Source organism: Rhagoletis pomonella, unplaced genomic scaffold (assembly GCF_013731165.1).
Source record: "Rhagoletis pomonella isolate Grant_MI unplaced genomic scaffold, Rhpom_1.0 Rhpom_scaffold_00594, whole genome shotgun sequence".
Taxonomy (NCBI): Eukaryota; Metazoa; Arthropoda; class Insecta; order Diptera; family Tephritidae; genus Rhagoletis; species Rhagoletis pomonella.
In genome coordinates, this window is record NW_023459148.1 from 57,872 (window position 1) to 73,074 (window position 15,203).

At 38.8% G+C, this 15,203-nt stretch overlaps 5 protein-coding genes across 9 annotated transcripts; 2 read left to right on the forward strand and 3 right to left on the reverse strand.

Moving 5' to 3' along the window:
• Positions 1–1,610, reverse strand: LOC118751201 (3-ketodihydrosphingosine reductase-like). The gene is made up of 4 exons (XM_036485977.1): positions 1,336–1,610; positions 1,042–1,263; positions 263–831; positions 1–204 (listed from the first exon to the last, which is right to left on the reverse strand). The coding sequence occupies exons 2-4, from the start codon at positions 1,256–1,258 to the stop codon at positions 7–9; spliced, it is 984 nt and encodes a 327-aa protein (XP_036341870.1). The 5' UTR covers positions 1,259–1,263; positions 1,336–1,610; the 3' UTR covers positions 1–6.
• Positions 1,611–2,257: 647 nt separating this feature from the next.
• Positions 2,258–4,556, forward strand: LOC118751209 (methyl-CpG-binding domain protein 2-like). Of its 2 annotated transcripts, XM_036485985.1 has the most exons (3): positions 2,258–2,562; positions 3,130–3,369; positions 3,895–4,556. In XM_036485985.1, exons 1-3 carry the CDS (start codon positions 2,435–2,437, stop codon positions 4,382–4,384), a joined length of 858 nt encoding a protein of 285 aa, XP_036341878.1. In that variant the 5' UTR covers positions 2,258–2,434; the 3' UTR covers positions 4,385–4,556. The 2 variants fall into 2 exon arrangements, with proteins under 2 accessions (XP_036341878.1, XP_036341879.1); XM_036485986.1 differs by lacking the exon at positions 3,130–3,369 and having other exon boundaries at positions 2,404–2,562; positions 3,895–4,555.
• A 569-nt stretch (positions 4,557–5,125) lies between these two features.
• Positions 5,126–8,157, reverse strand: LOC118751208 (metaxin-1 homolog). The gene is made up of 5 exons (XM_036485984.1): positions 7,921–8,157; positions 7,547–7,693; positions 6,758–7,033; positions 6,279–6,674; positions 5,126–5,214 (listed from the first exon to the last, which is right to left on the reverse strand). Exons 1-5 carry the CDS (start codon positions 7,999–8,001, stop codon positions 5,137–5,139), a joined length of 978 nt encoding a protein of 325 aa, XP_036341877.1. The 5' UTR covers positions 8,002–8,157; the 3' UTR covers positions 5,126–5,136.
• A 37-nt stretch (positions 8,158–8,194) lies between these two features.
• Positions 8,195–9,706, forward strand: LOC118751210 (U6 snRNA phosphodiesterase-like). Of its 4 annotated transcripts, XM_036485987.1 has the most exons (7): positions 8,195–8,366; positions 8,418–8,456; positions 8,538–8,690; positions 8,762–8,913; positions 8,967–9,147; positions 9,217–9,379; positions 9,434–9,684. In XM_036485987.1, the coding sequence occupies exons 3-7, from the start codon at positions 8,539–8,541 to the stop codon at positions 9,617–9,619; spliced, it is 834 nt and encodes a 277-aa protein (XP_036341880.1). In that variant the 5' UTR covers positions 8,195–8,366; positions 8,418–8,456; position 8,538; the 3' UTR covers positions 9,620–9,684. The 4 variants fall into 4 exon arrangements, with proteins under 4 accessions (XP_036341880.1, XP_036341881.1, XP_036341883.1 ...); XM_036485988.1 differs by having other exon boundaries at positions 8,195–8,456; positions 9,434–9,706; XM_036485990.1 differs by having other exon boundaries at positions 8,195–8,456; positions 9,229–9,379.
• On the reverse strand, positions 9,592–13,260 carry LOC118751207 (dynein regulatory complex protein 11-like). The gene is made up of 7 exons (XM_036485983.1): positions 12,235–13,260; positions 11,939–12,164; positions 11,674–11,857; positions 11,086–11,239; positions 10,272–11,026; positions 10,018–10,188; positions 9,592–9,903 (listed from the first exon to the last, which is right to left on the reverse strand). The coding sequence occupies exons 1-7, from the start codon at positions 13,057–13,059 to the stop codon at positions 9,738–9,740; spliced, it is 2,481 nt and encodes an 826-aa protein (XP_036341876.1). The 5' UTR covers positions 13,060–13,260; the 3' UTR covers positions 9,592–9,737.
• Between the last annotated feature and the right edge of the window lie 1,943 nt (positions 13,261–15,203).

Consider the following 15,203-nt stretch of genomic DNA (forward strand, 5'->3'; position numbering starts at 1 on the left):
CCCCCATCATTCCTTCTTTTCTTTTGCACAATTCTTGATGATCCGTTCGAAATGCAAATGCAAAAAGCACCCAACAATTCGCAGTGGACCCAATAAAAGGGCATGTATAATGTTTTGAAAGAAACCGCCCCAACGGAAGAGTCCACCTCCTAGTAGAGTAAGGAACCAGCTTTCAGCACCCAAAATCGATATAAAATTACCTCGCTGCAAAAAGGAGAAATTTATGGAATTGAAACTAAAAAATTATTTATTTATAATTTACCAAAGCATCGTGAAGAATACATTTTGCCACTTGCTGCGGTTCGGCCAAGCCTCCGCCACCGGATATAATTTGTGTTTCCTTTGGTTTGGTTTTCTGTTCGTTTTCAAAACCAGACGTTTTAGTGTCCGCTGGCAATGCTAGTGTGACTAATATACCCAGATGACGCGTTTCCATTGCGATCGTCTCGGCCATGCCACGCACAGCGTATTTTGAGGCGGTATACGGTCCATAGCCATAAATGCCAAACAGAGCTGCCAGCGATGAGGTGAACACAATGATACCTTCGCGCGCTTGCTTCATTTTTGGCAATACATAGCGTGTGCAATTGTAACTTCCCCAGTAATTTACATCCATTAGCTTGTGCGCATCCTCTACAGATACATCCTCGTATACGCCGCAAATCGCCATACCAGCGCAATTGACTAACATATAGATATCTCCAAACGCTTTTTCCATTTCAGCTAGAGCATTTGCGACATCGTCATAATTAGAGGCAATATCTAAGCAACGGTACTGAAATTTTTGTTCAGGAACTTGACGTATGACTTCCATTAACGCCACAGCACCACCTAAACAGAAAGATAAGATAAGAATTGTAAAACTATTTTTGAAACAGCCAATACGTTAAGATACCACTCACATGGTACCAATGAACGACGTTTTTTTAATTAGTTAGTTTAACTTTTAAACATAATAGTGATTAATTAACTTGCTTATTTTTTATAACATTGTACAAACATACATATATGGTGAATGCTATAGTTCGTACAAAAACTTACTCAGTAGTTTTTCATCGCGTGCAATCACGGTGACATTGGCTCCCTTCATTGCGCATTCCACAGCCAGGCAAAGTCCAATACCGCGTGAACCACCCGTAACAACCACATGACGACCAACCAGCATTTTTGGTCGCTTACGCATCACGAACACGTACACACCAACATGCGCCAAAACGGCAATCGTTATCCACAACCATATTTCCAATGTAAACTCCATAATAACTAGAATGTATATCAAACAATATTCTCCCATTGTTAATATAAACACAGTAGAAATAATTGCAATACTCTTACCCGTTTTAAACGCTTTGCGATTAGAGCAAAGGAAGTGAAATTGCTGTAAAACCACTCTCCTTTGAATTTAGAAAGTTGAGCTTTCCCTGTTATCAATTACTTCACTTCCGACTGTTGTAAATGAGTGCAGACAGAAGCGTCATTAATATTATAATATTTATGAAAAATTGTTGATTATTAAGACGTTTTTCCAAAATCTTTTCGAAGGAGAAATGTTAGAAAATAAAAATAAAGTGAATTTGATTTTGTTTTCACTAGAAATGGTCAGTGTTGCCACTGTTAAGTTCTCTGTTAAGCTACTTTATATTAAAAATGCCAAGTTTATGAAGAATTCAACCAAAGGATGGAATTTTATACTCTTTCGTTCCGTTGAAAGGGAATCGTCTTTTTAAGTTAAGTCATGGATTATTTTGTAGACAGCCATACTAAAATTGAATCAATAGTGCAAGACCTCGTTCGATTAATATTATTTTAATAAAATCCTTTAGTTTGAATTCACTTGCAAAGTGGCAACTTTGGAAATGACAGTAATGTAGTTGCTCCCGCATTCAAATTTCATGCAAACTTCAGGAACAGGTGATCCAAATGCTCAGTTTTCCTTCAAGGTGCAAAAAAACGTAAGTACATAGTACACTTGATACAAACATCGCGCTGCTGACAGCTGGGCAGCAATAAATTTTATCCTGTGGAGACGGCCAGTTAGGAACGTCTGTTTCATATGACTGCAATAAATTACAATTACAATTACAATTACTCTAAAGAGTTCTGCGAAATGAGAAAATACCTGTCGAGTAACAAAAATGATAGTTGAAAAGCCTTGGACGCTAGGCTCGTTACTATGATCGTCTCTTTGCTCGCCGCTCCACTAAGCGCTTAGCCTCATAAACAAAAAATGCTTTGCACAAGAGACACTCTGTGTTCCGCAAGAACAGCCAACTTCACCCGATTTTCGCTCTGTGTATTTAACCATAGGGAGCAAAACACAAAAATTAATAAAAAAAACTTTGACAACTTCAACGAATTTTTCGCAGACGCTTTCTTGAGTGGTTGACCAGCCTAGAGAAATATAGTTTCGCTCATTAAAAACGTTCGAATTGCAATGAATTCCAGCATAACAATTGAACGTAAGCGTGTTGATTGCAATTCGTTGCCGAAAGGATGGCAGCGGGAAGAAGTGCTCCGTAAGTCTGGTATATCGGCTGGTAAAGTTGATGTCTACTACTACAGGTAATGCTTAATAATTATATAGCATCAAATTAAGTAAAAAATAGTCTAAAATAATGTATTGTATCTAATTTGTCATGTACTTCCATCTCCCAACACCCTTACCTTACCGCTCATATTCACTTGTACAACGCACGCACTGTCCCTCTGCGCCCTCACACTAACACAAAAAATGCGTTCAACTGATACACTAAAAATTTAAATGAACACAAATCCTGCACGTATTTCGCATATTCCCACAAATTACCACTATGACCCTGCTTAAACTATCTAAATATTTCGCTGGCGTCCAGCCCAACCGGAAAGAAAATCGAAAGTAAGCCACAGTTGGCGCGTTACCTTGGTGATGCGATCGACATTGGTGCTTTCGATTTTCAGAGCGGCAAATTCGTGCGCCACTTGCCACCGCCATCGATTTCGTTATTCCGTTGCTCGAGTGTAACAAATAGCAGCAGTAGTGGTAGTGGAAGTGGCAGTACATCAATGCCACCACCACCCCCCACACTGCAGTGCTAGTAGCACTACATCCCTATACGTGTGTTCCTCCTCATCTTCTTCACAATTACCAAGTACTACAAATGCCAACATACTACAACCACCAACTTCAACAACCACATCAAATACGCTAAATGCATTAAAGCGCAGATACAAGGCGCAATCCCAATCCCAATCACAAACTCAGAATCAATCACAGACCCATGGTATACAAGGCATACATACGACTGCCATTAGTAGCAGCTGTGCCCCGTCAAGCGCATCTGGCGTTGCAACTACATCGGCTGCGAGTTCTCGTCAGCAATTAGAATTCAGGTAGAATGGCAAAATTAATCTTTTGTTTTTATTTGATTTGATGACGAATATACATAAATATTAACGTGTTCAAGTTATTGTTAAAAAAAATAGAGGAAAAATCGACATATGTACATATGTAATTACGGTAATCATAATGCTGTTGCATGCTCTTGATTTGCTTTTGTTCTGGTAAATATGACATCTTCAATTGAAACAACTGCAGCATAAGATGACAGATTATGGCTAGATAAAAAAAGAAACGAAAACTAAATTGGAAAATGGCGAAAAATTATGATAAATTGGCATTTATTGGCTATCAATGTTACACCAAAATACGTCTGTCCAGCAAAGTGCTAAATTACCACATCTGTCTGTGTTGTATATTATGTTTTCCAGACTTTTGGTGCTTTTCTCACTTGCATGCACATAGTTTTGTCTCATCGATGAGCGATTATTGGCCATTTATGTGTTAAGATGTTTCCGAATCCTAAAATCGTACCACCTTAATAATTAACCATATACTTTTACATATTTCTGTCATAGTCGCGCCCCACGCACAGACGCTTCACTGGTGCCGCCTATACGTCAGACCGCGTCAATTTTTAAACAACCAGTAACTGTAGTACGTAATCATGAGCATACAAAGGTTCGAAATGATAACACCAAACAGACAAGTGGCCAGGAGAAACCAAAGCAAATGTTCTGGGAGAAACGATTAGAGGGTTTGCGCGCATGTCATCCTACCGGCGAAGAATTTGAAGATATCGTTTTGCCAAAAAGTATACGCACCATTGGTCCAAATGTTAGTGAGCAGACCGTACTGCAATCGTTGGCTACCGCATTGCATGTGCTCAACGTGCCTGTTATGGGACAAGCCTCCACAAAGACTGAGATGAATAAAAATGCTCCGGCATTTTTGAATCCAGAACAACCACTAATGCAAGCTGTTCTAGTGTCAGAAGACGATATACGACGCCAAGAGGATCGGGTTAATGCGGCTAGAAGAAAGCTCCAAGATGCTCTTAAAACTTAAACTATAATTATATTAAGTTCATCTTTTGTTAGCATATTTACATAACTGAAATCTAACCTTTTGCTACTAAGAAATTTAGTTAATTTTAAGGTATGCGTTTATGTACATATATCGTCGTTTAAAGTACAAAACCGCGTATTTATTTTCTAGAGAGTAAAAATACTCATATTTCAAAATGGTTCTCTTTGTTATAAAGTAATCGAATTTCTGGCTAGTATATTTCAGGACGAATGGATAAGGATTGAAGCCAGGAGCTTGTGTGAGCATATCCAATTTTTGGCAGCAAATTTCAGTTACGCGGTTTTGCGGAATGACGATACGCGGTTTTGTACTTTAAACGACGGTATGCATAAATGCTTGAATCATGTCTTCAAATAACTGTAGCGTCTTAATACATTTTTTTTTTTGATACAAATTAACTTGTGTTTTTTATTTTGCGTAAAATCGGTTTGAAACACCGTGAAACATCCTTGTAATTAATTTTTCAAATTCTTACATCCACAGTTTTTTCAAAGCTTTTCTTAATTTCCAAATTTTTTATTTATGCTTTTATGATTTTTTTTCCTTTGGATAAACTAAATCCTAATGATGCTTAAACTAACTTCTAGCTGTAGACTGGAACCTTTATCTTGGATTTTCGGCATAATGAGCTCCTTGTATACTTCTAACTAAGAATATTATTTTCAAAGCATCCGAACGTTCCACGCTTTGTTCTTTTACGAAAGATGGACGTCCTTTTTCTTTTTTGGTAGTTAATCCATTTCATCGTCTTCTAACGCTTCATCATCTTCATACACCAAATCATTGTAATAACGTCTCGAACTGGAGAACTAAAAATAAATAAAATGTCGAAAAACACACAATAGGCATTTGAAAAGAGGATTTGGTGGTTGTGAGGTGTAAACGTAGAAATATTCTCTGAAGAGGTAACTTTCATGTTATTTGCTTTTCAATAAGCAAAAACATATTAGCACTTCTACATATGTATGTACACTCCCAGTCATTTGAATAGCACGCCCGTTTGATCCTCAGCATGTACAGTCTCCTTTTGTTTGTTTAATATTCATTAATTTTTTATAAAAATGTAGCACGTAGTACGTGTGAATCCGATTTTAAAATTTTATACAAATTTAAAAAACATCAACAAGGGGGAGTGTTAGGCTAGTGACCTGCAGTGCATAAGTTAATAATATTTAAAAAAAATTTCGGGTACGTAGGTTTGTTGACATGTTTTTTAAATTTCTATAAAATTTTTAAACCGAATTTACACGTAGATTGAATCTCATAAAAAATTAATGAGTCGCGTTAATTTCTTCATGATCCAATGAACGGATCTAAACCAAATTAGTATGGGACCACCTCTGAGGTACCGCCTTTTCTTTACAAAAAAAAAAGAATTATATATGTCGGTTAACGTAGTCCAAAGTTATGCCGTAACATACATACATGCAAAAGTATTCCGACGAATTGATAATCTGCTCCTTTTTTTAAGTTTGTTAAAAATTAGTGAATATTAAACAAACAAAATGAAAAATGTAAACTGTACATATGTACATACTGAGGATCAAAAGGGTGTGCTATTCAAATAATTGGGAGTGTAAATATATGCATATTTTGATGTTTATAATTGTATAGTTAACTTTATAATTACTATTCATTACCTTCCAATTGTATAACTATTGCCAAACTTAACGAATAGCTAAAAAAAATATTGATTGATGAAGTGAAAATTCTTACTTTATTACATGCAAGGCATTTTAAATTATATCTTCTTTTAAAATGGATCCAAATCGGTCGATGGGCTATATGATTGCGATGACTATACATTGCAATATTAGTTAAAAATGCATTTGATTAAATATGCATGCATGTTTTATAATTATCAACAACAAACCTGTTTGTAGACACCACGCCAAGCAGCAAAAGTACCCATTGCAACGACGGCGCCAATTGCAGCCAAGATTTTTGTCTTCTTCTCAGACTCCAAGAAATGTCGCTCAGTAGCTGTTAGTAATGGGTCATTGGATGACTGACTTCTTAAGGTTTTGAGTGAATTGAAACCCTCATTTCTGAAGATGTCTTTTGTTATACGATTGATGAAATTCACTAAGTTCTGACAGCCTTTTATGTGATTTTGTAGTGGATTATTGGGCAGTGTTACTTTAAAAAGAATAGCTAAGTACGAATAAACAATAGCATCGAATTCACTGAAGAAATCGCCAAAGAACCATACTTTTCTCCCCAACTTTTTTGATAAGAGATTGACACATTTTTTGGCATTCGTGGTGAGCTTTGAAAATATAGATTTAAAAAAAGAAAGTTTTATCTTTTATCTAACGAAAAGAAAAAACGATATATGTATGTAACACTTACATAGTCACGGTCATGATTTTCGAGCTTATCACGCGGATCAAAACCGCCCATTACCATGACAATGTCACACGCCTCCCGCTGATAACTGCTTGGGTAGAAGAAATTAAACGGGAACGTTGTACGTTTTGCATATAGACTGCGTGTGGTATCGAAGTTGTTTGGTTCGCCATACATAAAATAATGATAGTATGAATGAAGATTAGTGAATACCCAATTGGCATATGCGGGTGAAAGTAGTTTCTGTTCTTCTTGTAGATGAGCATCGACTGGATAACCCTGTAATTAAATAATAAATATGTATATAATACGCAATTTAGTAACATTTCAACTTAATGTCGATTTATATTTTTGATTGGTGCGACTTAACAGGATTTTACTGTAAACAGTGCAACTTATTTTAAACGGAATGTGTGTACTTCTATTATTAGCAATCCAACAAGAGTAAAAAAGTCAGCAGCTTTTAGGGATCATTGAACGTGCGTACTTAAAATGAAATCGCGATACAGAGGTTGCCTTGTTAAAAGTTAAGAACGCTCATGCACATATCTTGGTATACATATTCATATATGTACATACATAAGTATGTACAGTATATTGGCAAGGTAAACTTATTTATAATAAATTGCTTCTGTTATAACTTTGTGAATTGTAATAAAATATGCAGGAAAACATTCAAGTGTTATTGGCACACAACTTTGTTTCGGAATTGTTTTGGCGCCAGGCAGTCTATCCTGCCACTAAATGTTCATGCACACAGCTACTTATCAGTCTTATGAACTGTCTACTCACCTCTTTGTCTAGCACTTTCTTGATTTGTCTGTATCCACAGAATCTTTTATTGCCAATTTGGAGGTAAGGTAGTTTCCCCGTGCTAGAGCGCATGGGATTGGCATTCGTGTCGATTTGTAGAGGGCAGCGCGTAAATTTAACCAGACACTGAATAAAAAAATAAAAACCGTTTATTAATAAATGTAAATATGCATGTATATAGATCATAGTTTGGTAATATGCAACACAATTTTTACTCATACCAAAAATCAATTTGATAAAAGAGATACATATGCTTTAAAATTTAGCGCAATGTCACTAATAAACATTCAGTATGATGCAACTTTTTCTTCTTTGAAAGATATGTCTGATCGCTCCGCTGTAATTTTTCTTACCAACGCTCGTAGGCAATCGAAGTCGATGGACGGCAGACCCCATTCTCCTTTATAGACATATAAAACACCACCTAAATGCATATTTCAATTTGATTTATACACGCCACTTTGCCGGAAATGTATTTACAATTGGAAGGTATATATATAACAATTTGATAATTATTAACTTCGAAATTAACAAATTAAAACACGAATTGCAATTGCATGTGAATGAACGAATGAATGAGCACTGCAAATTTTACTAGGTTATGAACGGACCGCAATCAGCTGATTTTGATCAACATTTAGAGAGAAACTAGTGAAAGTGAGCGTATTTTGTAAAATCAGTGCTGGAAAACAGTTGGGGAAAAACATATTCTTGTTTCCCCTTTGCGCTACTATTTCGTAAACAAAACAAATCGGCATGCAGTTCAATTATTCAAGAAATAATTAATTATTTGTAAAAGGTACGTTCGTTTAAAATTTTCAAGTAAAAATATCCAACAGCAAAATTCCAGCGGAACGTATGTATTCAACATGCTAAATTGAAATCCAAAGTAAGTATACATCCGCGCTCTAAAGGCGATAACGCTAGATAAAAGAAGCTTTAACGATTTGTTTCCGGATTCGCTCAGTAGTATGGCTTTAGTGAATTATGGTAGTAGTTGTTCCTCTGATGATAGCAATGATGAATCGGACAAATGCGACACCAATCCAGCGTTATTGCCAGGCAAAATAGCAGAGCCACCGCCAATAGTTACGAGAATTCGTGAACGCCCAGCGCTGAAGAGGTATGTTTACAGTGAAATTGGTTTTATTTTGTTTATATGTTTATTTTGTTTATATGTCTTGCTCTCCACAGAACTTTGCCAGATGCGCTTTCATTATTGGGCGCAAAACGGGCGGCATTAACAACAAGTGACGACCACTTAGATGATCCAGCAGAGCACGATGGACGAGTGCGAAGTTTCAAACACGAACGTGGCAATTGGGCGACGTATGTGTACATAGCAGGTATTCAGGAATGTACAGTACCATAGAATTTAATTACCTTGTAATTTGACTAGCACATTCAGAGCAGTTGGAAGATGTACAGGAAGTAAGCAAAGAAGCATTGGCCGATGTGCTGCACGATTTACACACAATAGAAGATTTGCACATAAGTTTGAGTCGAACTGTTGTGTTGCAATATCATCACATTGATTCATTTGTTGAGTCCTTGCGGAATAAGCTGGAAGTCACTGCAAGGTAACTAATAGGCATTCTATATGAAAAATTGGAAATAACACATTCTAATGCAATTTAATTCCCAAAAAGCTTTTCCATTAGCTTGAGACGCTTACACATCTACACGAATGAAGAGCGAACCCGCACTTTTATAGCATTTAAAGTGGATGAGATGCACTTTGATAAAATGCATCAGCTCATGACGAAAGTGGACGGTGTAATGACAGAATACAGGTTACAACGCTTCTATGAAGTAAGTCATTGTTCAAATGCGCCGATAATTAGTAATAGCATTTTCTTTTCGTAGGACCCATCGTTCCACATCAGTTTTCTGTGGTGTCTAGGCGATAAGGTCTCAGTTTTGAATGAAAATCTGGACACATTGAAATCAGCAATCAATGTGTCATTGGGTGAAAGCAAAGCGTTTAGTTTATTTATTCAAGAAATTATTTGCAAGAGCGGTAATAAGGAATTCGTGTTTAAGCTTAAGTGAAGGTAGACAAAAATTTTTCAATGTATTTATTCGTAAAAATTTGCAGCGTTACAAGTCAATACATCTCTGTATAAATATGATGCCTTATTAGTGTGTTTGGAGTTTCTCAAATTCTCCTTTACTTTTTCTTGCCGTTACTGCTTTGCTTAGCATTTTTCTCCTCTTCTTCCAAACGCGCTTCCTCCTCCATTTCTAGTGCACGTTCATACCTTCGACCGAGTGGCGTTTTAGACCACCAGGAATCAAATGCTTCTTCCTCCTCGCGATAAACCGGATCTCGAGTGCTGAAATAAAGTAGGTAGCACAAATTTGGAATAAGTTAACAAGTCAAGGAATAAAATATGCGTAGGCATCGCGGAACAAATGGTTCAGAGTTTCATAAGTGTTTGATTATGTACCTTAATGCGTTTATAAGCTCTGCATGAGTCAATGGCTGTGTCCGCAGCTGTAGCTTACGCTTACATGTCAATACTTCTTTCAAACACGAATCAATAGAGCCAATAGTGTAGCCATCAGAAATTTTCGCCATTACACTGTAGTCCAAATTGGACAAGCCACCAGTATATTCACTGAAATTCATAAAAAAACAAGTAATACCTACATATATACATACATATCCTTATTAAAAGGTCAAATACGCGCTTATACATACTTAGCCAATGCTTTCCATGCGCTCGATCGTACGCCATAATCCGGTCTGGGTATATAAATGAAGCGATTATAAGTTTGCTGAAAAAGTTTTTGATCCGCTTCCCAGGGTAAGTTGGAAGTTCCTATGAAGAGGACACGGTCCTCCGGCGCTATATTCTTAATCAGTCGTGGTAAATCTTTCTTCAAGCGTTTCGGATCAGTGCGATCTGTCTTCGGCACCTTCTTCATAAATGGTCGCTCTGCATCGCCCATATATATGACTGCAGGCTGCAGAAGACGCGATACTTTAGAAACCAAATGTATAAGCATTATGAGACCAGATTTCCCCGGATATTTTCCAACAATATTAGCAGGTGTTAGGTCAAATAGTACAGCGCCCACTTCAGTGCAAATAGCGTGCAGCAAGGCCTTTTTGCCCGAACCACGCGGACCGGCGAGCAGTATTGAGCGTATAAGTGGGCATGAATTACGTATGGCTTCAGAGCCGAGTGGTAAAATGCAGTACTCGATGAGAAGCTGACGGATGTCACCAGCCGATGGATTAGTGCCAGAACGTTCGCTCAACGCCTTGTCGCCAATATATTGACTTAGACGCACTTCTGGATACTTGCGTATAATGCCATTGGTGACAAGCTCCTCGTAGAGTGATTCAGTTGTACGATCGGGTGTAAGATCTTTTTCTTTCTTCTTCTTGCTTTTCTTACCGGATCGGCGTGTTTTCTTGCTACTCTTCTTGATCTTTTTGCCGATGGCGGACTAAAGGATAAGCATGAAGTAAAAAGCTGCTGAAAAAGCTAATTTTATGGCTTTTTTACCTGCAACAATTCCAGCTCTTGACGCATTAATTCGTCCACGGCGCGTCGACACTCGTGCTCTACCTCCAGATATTTTTCATTGTATATCATGTCATCGTACTGCGCTTGAGCCAGGTTGCCGGCTTCGTCTTTGTTACGCCAGACTTCATTGAATCTAGATATAGGTAGATATGCAGATGTCTGTGTTTGTATGCAAAAGTAGCTTATGTCGAAAGGCTTAGTATATTGCGGCATTCCCTTTATTCTTTAAACGACAAGGATTTTTTTGATGGAACTTAATAAGAATATTGACTATCGGAACTATTTCTTGCACGTTTATTTGCCAAAAGTTGTTCAATGGCTCAGCGCCAGTAAGTTATTCGCAATCGTATGCTGCGAATGCCGATTTATACTAAAGCCAGCATTTCGACATAAGCTACTTTTCCATACGACCGACAATATCTGTCTACGTCTAATACGTCTAATAAAAAATCTAGATAATTAATTAATTAAGACTAAAAAAGTAAGCATTTCTTTTTTCCTTAGACAAACTCAGTCTGTTTAGGATCTCGTTTGTGATAACCGTGTTTTTTTCCATGCGCGACTTACTCTTCAATTGCCGTTTTGATATCAGCGAGAAGCACAGTTTGGCCAGGTTGAAAATTTTCCCCTTCCGCCTGGTTATCCAAAACGTTCAAGTCCCCGCTACGCGCTGGCGATTTTGATTTGTCCTTGGTCTTGCGCGACTCCTTTGAGGAGCGCGCTGAAGAGCGGCTGAGCTCGCTTTCAGTGCCTAAAAATTAATAAAATGAAAATTAGAAATTGGATCTCCACTAAACGCCTGTTGTTGGAGAAAAATAAATATATATTATACCTGGCCGACTGAAGATATGCAGCGAACCGCCTTGGTCCTCGCTCGGAAATTCTGGCAATTTGCCCGTTTTCTCGTAACAATCCTTGATCCAGGCGCGTAACTCATCGGTTATGTCCTCGGTTATTGTAGAACCCTGCTTGGACTTTATGTCCGCGCGCACAGCTACTACGGATGATTCCAGTTTCTGTTTGTAGGCCGCTTGTGTTGCATAGCGACGCTCGTAAATCTACGTGAAAGCAAATAAACAAATATAGGGTAACTTGAGCTTTGATAAGTTCACTACCGCTAACAACTACCTTATTTAGCTTGTCCTCCTTTTCGGCACGTCTCTTTAGCATCGCCGCGGTGGGCGGCACCATGCCGATCAAAATCATTTCTTCTTGCTTTCGTCTTCGCGTGATGCGGCGCGCGGTATGGCCGCGCCACACCTTCTGTATCTTCATGGCGGCCAAGAGACCCATATCGCTGCGCTCCTTGCCTTTCTCCTCTGCCTTGCCCTTATCCTTCAGCATGCGTATCTCTTTCATGAAATGCGCTCGTAACCTTCCCTGGCGCGCGCGCTCATGCATCTGCAAGAGACGTATAGCCTCGATTTCGCTTAGCTTCTCTTCACTCGGATGCTCTTCTAACCAACCCAGCTTGATGAGTATTTCGTGCATGGTACGATTGCGTTGCTCGATTTGTTGTTGTCGTTCGCGTAGAAAGTAGCGCGGTATATGCAGCTCAGTATCCATGGGCGTTAGTTGCAGCCGTATAACAACCGCGTCGTTGTAATTGAACTCCATTAAATCGATATTGACCAGATCATGTTTAAGCTCAATAACGCGCCCCAGGCACGCGTCGAGTAGCTTGCGCACCAAGAGTCGCTTCTGTGGCTGTATCATTTTGTCGTAAACTTCCTCCAGACGATTGGCGATGCCGATATAGCGTAAATAGAACTCATAGACAGTAGACTGAATAAGCTTTTTTGGGTCGGTCACTGCTTCTATATCCGGCAGGGCCGAAGCCAGAGCGGCGAGCGCAGTCTCGAAATTCTGTCCCTGCTGTTCATCGGCGACTGCTAAAAGATCAACTTCGTGCTGCGCCTGGTGCCAAAGCTCATTGTAGTAGTGATTGGACATTATTTATTAGCGGCAAGGATAAGCGAGAGCAAAGTGATACAACCGTCGAACACGACTAAATGGTAACTGCAGTTTTGTGGAAATAGTTGCAGCGTTTGAAAATGGGATTTGATTTGGTAACCATAATAGTTAAACCCATGACAACGAAGAAGCTAAGAGGAACTGGCGCCATGACGCGTTCTCAACTGATTTCGAAATGGGGTAGAAAATGCTTTCGGGTTCACCCTTTTGCAAAGGTGTGTACAAAACCCTTAGTATAACGGATTGTTTGCGCAGCGCAATAAGCGTCAAAACCACCAGCTTCGGGTAGTTTGTTTAACAGTTTACAAGTCCTTACTTGCATCAAACCACGCTTATATATAACAAACAAATTTATTTGGATTTGCCAAACTCTCTGATTGTACTTTTTTTGTTCATCCTAGTCTTAAGGAAGCGCCTAGTCTAGTTTTGAAGTTTTTTTTTATATCTGCTAAAGTTCTATCTTATCTGGTGCCACAGTTTAGCATGTTTCGATACCGATCAGTCTTAGTCCGTTATAGAAGGTATTGCAATGGTGGCTGAATTTTTAAGTTTGCTCAATGGAGGGAATGACAAATGTATTTGGGGAGGGACTCCAACTCCTGCCTACAACTTGATATAAAGCAAGCCGGTAGCTCCAAGACGGACGTCTACTTGCAGCCTTACTTACTTGTGTGCAGACGATGCACGTTCTGCTTAGCTCTATCTTGCCACATTTTCCGGGCGGGCTTTTGATTTTTACCGAAAGGATACTATGTCTGAACCGGAATTTTCGAATTGCTTTAAAAATATTTCTTTTTTGGCCAATCACTGTCCAAAAGTTTTTTTTTTTTAGAAATCGTCTTATATTCGGACCGTAGCCGAGAGGGTCTCCTAAATAAGAATATACATATGTCTACTAAACTCAATAAGCAAGTACCCACTCGTCAAAGAATATCACCCCTATTGCGAGTGTCGACTAGCAGTAGATAAACGACTATTATTCGATTATCGCTTTTCCATGGTATTGTGAATGTCGATCTCTCGTTCAATAAGCGACTTTGAATAGTTTTTAGTCGCTCATTCTTCTTCAACTGTTTATTTTGTAGAAGAAATAGCGCCTATAATTTATTCACTTTGACTTATTGAACGAGACAACGAAGTTCACAATACCATGGAAAAGCGATAATCGAATAATAGTCGTTTATCTACTACCAATCGACACTCGCAATAGGGGTGTATGGCTACCATTTTCTTGGATAGCGTCGAAATTTAAAAGTTGATTACTTGCCTAAAGGGACTACAGTTAATGAAATGTAATACGGTAATTTACTGGGTTATGTACGAGAGGCAATCGTACAGAATAGGCGTGAAAATTGGGCGCACAGAGTAGAGTTGCAAGGCAGCGGGTCTGTTCACACCGCTCGGATTGCGAGGGATGCCCCCCAAAAGTTACGGGATTCACAGAAATTGACCAGCAACCCTCAGACCTTTTGCTGCTGGAGATTTTTGTCCTCTCAATACGAGTACACACCTATTGTCTGATTCATTATATAATTTTGGGCATACTACTCTATATATGTACTAGGGGTAATGAATTATCGGTCAGTCTTTATCCCGGTACACGTATAGAGGGTTACCTTTACCCGAGTACCCTGGCATGGGGTTATCTATGTATGTGGGTACCCGTGTAGAGGGTTATATTTACGCGGGTGCCTGGTTAGGGGGTTACCTGGACAGAGGTTGATATTTATCCGGGTACCTGGGTAGCGGATTATCTTTGTCCAAGTCAGCCGAATGGTTGGTAATCTGACCGATATTGAAGTGGCCAAGCAAATTAATTGTTAATCGGGTCAATTTAGTTCTTAACAATAACATTTCTTCATTTTGGAGATTCCTTGAATTACGCGTTATCGAGCTTCCAGCCAACGTAAAAAATGCAAAATAACTCTTATTGGGCCTGAGCACACTAGCCTGCTCAGTCGGACTGAGCAGTCCACCACTCGAACGCACACTGGACTGCGCAGTCGGCCGAAAACAGGTTCCAGTTTTGTATACATGAACTACGCATGATTGTGTTAGTGCATGTGACACGAATTTAATAGAAAACATGTTGTCTATGTGTGCGTGTCAGTTCACCGTCAATC

What these genes read in the sequence shown, in the direction of transcription:
- LOC118751210 (XM_036485988.1), top strand. Translation starts at nt 8,539, where the DNA reads ATGGCTTTAGTGAATTATGGTAGTAGTTGTTCCTCTGATGATAGCAAT. An exon ending in GACGTATGTGTACATAGCAG is followed by an intron (nt 8,914 to 8,966) that starts GTATTCAGGAAT and finishes TAATTTGACTAG; the next exon opens with CACATTCAGAGCAGTTGGAA. An exon ending in AAGCTGGAAGTCACTGCAAG is followed by an intron (nt 9,148 to 9,216) that starts GTAACTAATAGG and finishes ATTCCCAAAAAG; the next exon opens with CTTTTCCATTAGCTTGAGAC.
- LOC118751201 (XM_036485977.1), bottom strand. Translation starts at nt 1,258, where the DNA reads ATGGAGTTTACATTGGAAATATGGTTGTGGATAACGATTGCCGTTTTG. An exon ending in ACGCGATGAAAAACTACTGA is followed by an intron (nt 832 to 1,041) that starts GTAAGTTTTTGT and finishes CTTTCTGTTTAG; the next exon opens with GTGGTGCTGTGGCGTTAATG. An exon ending in GTATTCTTCACGATGCTTTG is followed by an intron (nt 205 to 262) that starts GTAAATTATAAA and finishes TCCTTTTTGCAG; the next exon opens with CGAGGTAATTTTATATCGAT.
- LOC118751209 (XM_036485985.1), top strand. Translation starts at nt 2,435, where the DNA reads ATGAATTCCAGCATAACAATTGAACGTAAGCGTGTTGATTGCAATTCG. An exon ending in GTTGATGTCTACTACTACAG is followed by an intron (nt 2,563 to 3,129) that starts GTAATGCTTAAT and finishes ACAATTACCAAG; the next exon opens with TACTACAAATGCCAACATAC. An exon ending in CGTCAGCAATTAGAATTCAG is followed by an intron (nt 3,370 to 3,894) that starts GTAGAATGGCAA and finishes TTTCTGTCATAG; the next exon opens with TCGCGCCCCACGCACAGACG.
- LOC118751208 (XM_036485984.1), bottom strand. Translation starts at nt 8,001, where the DNA reads ATGCATTTAGGTGGTGTTTTATATGTCTATAAAGGAGAATGGGGTCTG. An exon ending in AGAAAGTGCTAGACAAAGAG is followed by an intron (nt 7,034 to 7,546) that starts GTGAGTAGACAG and finishes ATTTAATTACAG; the next exon opens with GGTTATCCAGTCGATGCTCA. An exon ending in GGCGTGGTGTCTACAAACAG is followed by an intron (nt 5,215 to 6,278) that starts GTTTGTTGTTGA and finishes ATTTATTTTTAG; the next exon opens with TTCTCCAGTTCGAGACGTTA.
- LOC118751207 (XM_036485983.1), bottom strand. Translation starts at nt 13,059, where the DNA reads ATGTCCAATCACTACTACAATGAGCTTTGGCACCAGGCGCAGCACGAA. An exon ending in AAGAGCTGGAATTGTTGCAG is followed by an intron (nt 11,027 to 11,085) that starts GTAAAAAAGCCA and finishes CTTATCCTTTAG; the next exon opens with TCCGCCATCGGCAAAAAGAT. An exon ending in GCATGGAAAGCATTGGCTAA is followed by an intron (nt 10,189 to 10,271) that starts GTATGTATAAGC and finishes TATGAATTTCAG; the next exon opens with TGAATATACTGGTGGCTTGT.